General features: G+C 50.9%; 1 protein-coding gene across 2 annotated transcripts in view; it reads left to right on the forward strand.

Moving 5' to 3' along the window:
- The window catches only part of HPN (hepsin), a 27312-nt gene that overhangs the window by 6183 nt on the left and 14992 nt on the right, over positions 1-6137 (forward strand). For both annotated transcript variants that reach the window (XM_011947687.1, XM_011947681.1), the window contains exons 3-4: positions 2969-3070; positions 3154-3195. In XM_011947687.1, the coding sequence (XP_011803077.1) occupies positions 2969-3070; positions 3154-3195 (144 nt within the window). The remainder of the gene's footprint in view (positions 1-2968; positions 3071-3153; positions 3196-6137) is intronic.

The following is a 6137-nucleotide window of genomic DNA, read 5'->3' on the forward strand; positions in this document are numbered from 1 at the left end:
GCCTGAGCTCTCAAATTCTTTTTTTTTTTGAGACAGAGTCTCACTCTGTCTCCTAGGCTGGAGTGCAGTAGCCCGATCTCGGCTCACTGCAACCTCCGCCTCCCAGGTTCAAGCATTTCTCCTGCCTCAGCCTCTCAAGTAGCTGGGACCACAGGCGTCCATCACCACACCTGGCTAATCTTTGTATTCCCAGCAGACACGGGGTTTTGCCATATTGGCCAGGCTGGTCTTGAACCCCTGACCTTGTGATCTACCTACCTCGGCCTCCCAAAGTGCTGGGATTACAGGTGTGAGCCACTGCGCCCGGCTGAGCTCTCAAATTTTTTTTTTTTTTTTTTGAGACGGAGTCTGGCTCTGTCACCCAGGCTGGAGTGCAGTGGCCGGATCTCAGCTCACTGCAAGCTCCGCCTCCCGGGTTTACGCCATTCTCCTGCCTCAGCCTCCCAAGCAGCTGGGACTACAGGCGCCTGCCACCGTGCCCAGCTAGTTTTTTGTATTTTTTAGTAGAGACGGGGTTTCACCATGTTAGCCAGGATGGTCTCGATCTCCTGACCTTGTGATCCGCCCGTCTCGGCCTCCCAAAGTGCTGGGATTACAGGCGTGAGCCACCGCACCCGGCCATCTCAAATTCTTAAGACACCCAGATAATGGCCACCCCAGGAAGGTCCTATACCACTCCCTGCTCTGTTCTGGGCGCTGGCCTGGTGCCGTGCTCACCAGCCACACCACCATGGGCGCAGATGGGAGAGCTGGGAGCTCCTGCCGCCCCGGGGGTGCTTTGCAGCTGCCAAGGGCAGTTGAGCCCAAGCCAGGCCCAGCTGAAGGCTTTCAGCAGCCTTTACTCTTTGGTCCTCTTATAATCCCTAGTGAAGGGGTTGGCTTTTAATCTCCAGGACCTCTTTGCGCTGGGAATAAAATCCCTTTTCCTGTGCCACTAGGCCTCCCCAGCTGGCCCCAACCTTGGTTCCCACTACCTTCCCCAAGCTCCAGCCATCTGGTCGTCTCGATGGCCTCTCCAGCCTCTGACATAACAGAGCCTGCTTATTCTTGCCTCAAGGCCTTTGCCTGTGCTGTTCCCTCTGCCCACAGTGCCCTTCCTTGCGGTCTGTGCATGGCTGGCACCTCACCTTTCAGAGCTTAGCTCAGAAGTCTCTTCTAGGGGAGGCCCTCTGATCCCTGATCCCCCTGCAGCAGCCCATTTGCTGCCCCCAGACTGCACGGTTTTCCTCATAGCCTCTGCCACAATCTGGAAATTATCGGGTTCATTTACTTGTTTCCTTATTAATGTCTCCCACTCCCCACCCACACGCATGAGAATGTGAACCCCTGAGAGCCGTAACCTTATCTGTCTTCTTTGGGTTATGTTCCCGGAACCTAGAAAGGTGCCAGGCACACAGCGGATGCTCAGTAGGATGGTAAACAAATAAAGCTCCATTAGGCTGATGAAAAAACTGAGGGTCAGGCGCGGTGGCTCACACCTGCAATCTCAACACTTTGTTTGGGAGACTGAGGCAAGCAGATAGCTTGAATCTAGGAGTTCATGACCAGCCTGGCCAACATGGCAAACCCTGTCTCTACAAAAAATACAATAATTAGCTGAATGTGGTGGTGTGTGCCTATAATCCCAGCTACTCAGGAGACTGACCGGTGGGAGAATTACCTGAGCCCGAGAGCTTGAGACTGCAGTGTGCCATGATCGCACCCCTGCACTCCAGCCTGCGCAGCGCAGTGAGACCCTGTCTCAAAAAAAAAAAAAAAAAAGAAAAGAAAAGAAAAGAAAAAACTGAGGCTGAGGCTCAGAGAGGGGAGGGGAGTTGCTCAGGCCCACACAGCTCTAACGATTTATAAAGCATTTATAAAGAACTTGCTATGTGCCAGGCACTTCTGCACAGTGAGAGACTGGATGGCTTCATGGCTGTACACAGGGGACCTGGCATCAAACCTGCTCAGGATTCAGGACGCTGTTCTGTTTCTTCCAGGCTGCCACCATGGGCATGTGACCCCCCTTCTCTGAGCTGTCTGAAAGACAGAAATCACAGTTGTGGGATTGAAGTAAGGACTAAATGAGCTGATGTATTTAGAGCAGTGCTTAGCACCTAGGAGGCATCTATACAATTTGGGCTATTATTCTTCTTCTTGAAAATAACTTTAAATTATTATTTTTACAAGCAGGTGCTCAGTGGATGCCCATTTAATAGATAAGAAAGTTGAGGCTCAAAGATAGGATGGCACCTGCCTTACATCCCAGCTAGGAAGGGGTAGGGTCAATATTTTTAAATGGGGCTGGCCAGGTGCAGTGGCTCACTCCTGTAATCTCAGCACTTAGGGAGGCTGAGGAAGGAAGATCGCTTCAGCACAGGAGTTTGAGACCAGCCTGGACAACATAGCAAGACCAAGACCACGTCTCTAAAAAATATATACATAAAATAAAATGAGGCTGGCAGATTTTCAAGTGGAGAGGCAAATTTGATCTTGCAACTGGGTACCATGAGAGAGATCTGATTTAGGGAGTATCTAGGGGCAAAGTATCTAGAACAGCAGATACAACTGAGGCAGCAAGGAAATGCCAGCGGCAGGAAAGAGAGCTACCAAGAGGGCAAAGGTTGGGAGTCACAGTCCCAAGAAGAGACAACCCAAAGCAAAGACGGAAATACAAAAGCACAGTGTCACTGGGGAGGAGACATTCCCTAAGTGCCAGGAAAGTGCAGAGCGGAGGCAGAGACGGTGGCAGGTGGCCTGGCCATGCCCCCCTCCCAGCTGGAACGCTGGGGGAGCTGGGCACCTGGTTGTTCACGCGGTAGGGAAGGGACAGCCCTGTCAACTGCCGGCCTCAGGAAACTGGGCCTGGGGAGGGCAAGCTTGGGCATAGTAAGTTAGCCCTGGGGGCAGGGCAGAGCTGGCCTCGTGCCCAGACCCTGCCACAGTGAGGACAGGCCTGGCTGTGGCCCCAGCATGGTGTCTGTTGCAGGTGGCCGGACTGTGCCGTGCTGCTCCGGACCCAAGGTGGCAGCTCTCACTGCAGGGACCCTGCTACTTCTGACAGCCATCGGGGCGGCATCCTGGGCCATTGGTGAGAGCGGTTCCTGTGCTTCTGACCTCCCCTGGCCCCTGCAGCCTCCAGCCTGCCTGCCCTCACCCCTCCCTTCTCTGCAGTGGCTGTTCTCCTCAGGAGTGACCAGGAGCCACTCTACCCAGGTGAGTGGAGCAGGCTGGGACCCTCTGGGGGAGCCCTGGAGGACACCTGTATCTGGTGGGAGCTCAACAAGCGTTTTTGTTGAATAAATGTACAAATGCATGCAGAAATGCGAATCATAATAGTGCATTTGTATCGAGTGCCTGCTATGTACCAGGCACTATTCTAAGCACCCCACATGTCTAACCCAGACTTTTTCAGACACCAGTGTATTACTCATGAGTGCCTCATAAAATTAAATTAGTGAGTTGGAAAACCACGTTTTTTTTTTAAAGTATGAAATAGATTAGATTACAGACTATCACAGTGCATCTCGCAGTAAGCAAAGGTTACACTAATTTTTGTTTTGTTTTGTTTTTGCATCCATATACATGTAATCCCGCTGCATCCCCATGCTGTGAGGGTGGGACTGTTATTCTCCCCATTTTACAGTTGGGGAAACTGAGGCTTCAAGCAATGTGATAGTTTGCCACAGACTACAGAGCTACGGGCTACATCAGGATGTAAAAATGTGTTTCTTACTGCAGGGCATGGTGAAAACATGTTGGGGAGGCATGGTATAAATTCCGAGGGCCCTTCTAACTCTCCTAGGAGGTAGAGTTTAAAAAAAAAAAAAAAAAAAGTCTTGCTCTGTCACCCAGGCTGGAGTCAGTGGTGCAGTCTCGGCTCACTGCAACCTCCACCTCCCAGGTTCAAGCGATTCTCCTGCCTCAGCCTCCCAAGTAGCTAGGAATGCAGGCATGTACCACCAAGCCCAGCTAATTTTTGTGTTTTTAGTAGAGACAGGGTTTCACCATGTTGGCCAGGCTGGTCTCGATCTCCTTACTTCAAGCAATCCACCTGCCTCAGCCTCCCAAAGTGCTGGGATTACAGGCGTGAGCCACCGCACCTGTCCCTGGTAGTTGCTGTTATTAGTTCCATTTTACAGATGTGCAAAATGAGGACTAGAGAGGACATGCAGCTGGGGAATGAGAGGCCAGGAACAGCTCTTAGACTTATCCACTGTAGGTGTGTCTGCAGGCATGTGGAATTAATGGCCACACAAATAAATAGATAAAGAAACTAACGGTGGGATGAATGAATGAATAGTCCCAAATGCCAACTTCAAGCTGCCATTCCCTGATACAGGACAGCAGGAAAAAGGGGAAGTTGGGTGGTGGGATATATTTTTCATGTCTATGAGCCTCATCTAATTCCATAAAGGATTCAGTTCACACTAAAATCAGAAATGAAAATCCAGACAAGGAAAGCCAACATCAACATTAATCATCATGTACCAGGCAAGGCCTTGGGATCTTATGGTATCAACTCATTAAGTCTTCACAACAACCTGTTTTTCTTTTTTCTTTTTTTTTTTTTTTTTTGAGATAGGGTCTTGCTCTGTCACCCAGGCTGGAGTGCAGTGGCTACATCTCCCGGGCTCAAGCAATCCTCCCACCTCAGCCTTCTGAGTAGCTGGGACTATAGGCTAATGCCACCATGCCCATCTAATATATATTTTCTAAATTATTGTTATTTTTATCTTTTGAGCTAGAGTCTCGCTCTGTCGCCCAGGCAGGAGTGCTGTGGTGCAATCTCGGCTCACTGCAATCTCCACCTCCCAGGTTCAAGTGATTCTCCTGCCTCAGCCTCCTGAGTAGTTGGGACTACAGGCACGTGCCACCACGCCCAGCTAATTTTTGTATTTTTAGTAGAGACAGGGTTTCACCATGTTGGCCAGGCTGGTCTCAAACTCCTGACCTCAGGTGATCCACCCGTCTTGACCTCCCATCCACCCATCTCGGCCTCCCAGAGTGCTTGGACTACAGGCATGAGCCACTGCACCCAACCTCATTTTTAAAATTTTTAGTAGAGATGGGATCTTGCTATGTTTCCCAGCCTGGTCTTGAACTCCCGAGCTCAAAGCAGTCCTCTCAGATCGGCCTCCCAAAGTGCAGGGATTACAGGTGCACACCACCACAACCCATTTTCCTGTGGGGATGCTGAGGCACAGAAAGGCTGAGTGACTTGCCCCAGGTCATGGAGCTAGTCAGTGTCAGGACTGGGATTTGAACCCAGGCAGCCTGCGTAGTAACTATATATAATGTCTACACTTGATTGCTTGTTAAAAAAAAAAAAAAAAAGAACAGCTGAATTCATTGCCATAGTGAAGACTAACGTATGCTGGGCCCTGGCTGCAGCCTTTACCCAATAGGCCTATGAAGTTGGGGCTGTTAGTGTCCCAACATTTTGCATGTGGGGGAAATTGAGTCCCAGTGAAGCAAACTGACTTGCCCGAGACCACACATCAGATAAGAGACAGAGCAAAGGGATCATGCCCCTGCCAAAAGTCCCTCCATGACAACACGTGGCATTGAGATAAAATCCCAACCCATCACAGGCTCCAAGGCTCCTAGTGTGGGGGCCCCTCTCTACCCCCACCTCACACTGGCTTCGAGCACCCTCGGGGCCCAGTACCTCGCTCAAGTGACCTGCTCGCACAGAAGTCTCTACTCACCCACTTCTTTCTAGCTCACACCTGGAGGCAGATTTCAGTTCCGCACAGTTCCTTCTGAGCTGTAGGGCCTCCCACCAGTCCCTACCCTCTCCGAGCCTCAGTTTCCTCATCTGTGAGATGGGGGTAAGAAGAATCAGTGAGAATAAGAGGAGATAAAAATCTGTGCAGAACTTGGGCGGGGCGTGGTGGCTCACACCTATAATCCCAGCACTTTGGGAGGCTGAGGCGGGCAGATCACCTGAGGTCAGGAGTTCAAGATCAGCCTGGCCAACATGGTAAAACCTCATCTCTACTAAAAACACAAAAATTAGCCAGGCATGGTGGTGGGCGCCTCTAATCCCAGCTACTTGGGAGGCTGAGGCAGAACTGTTTGAACCCGGGAGGGACAGGTTGCAGGTTGCATTGAGCTGAGATCACGCCACTGCACTCCAGCCTAAGCAACAGAGC

The sequence above is a fragment of the Colobus angolensis genome, unplaced genomic scaffold (genome assembly GCF_000951035.1).
Source record: "Colobus angolensis palliatus isolate OR3802 unplaced genomic scaffold, Cang.pa_1.0 Scaffold107, whole genome shotgun sequence".
Classification (NCBI taxonomy): Eukaryota; Metazoa; Chordata; class Mammalia; order Primates; family Cercopithecidae; genus Colobus; species Colobus angolensis.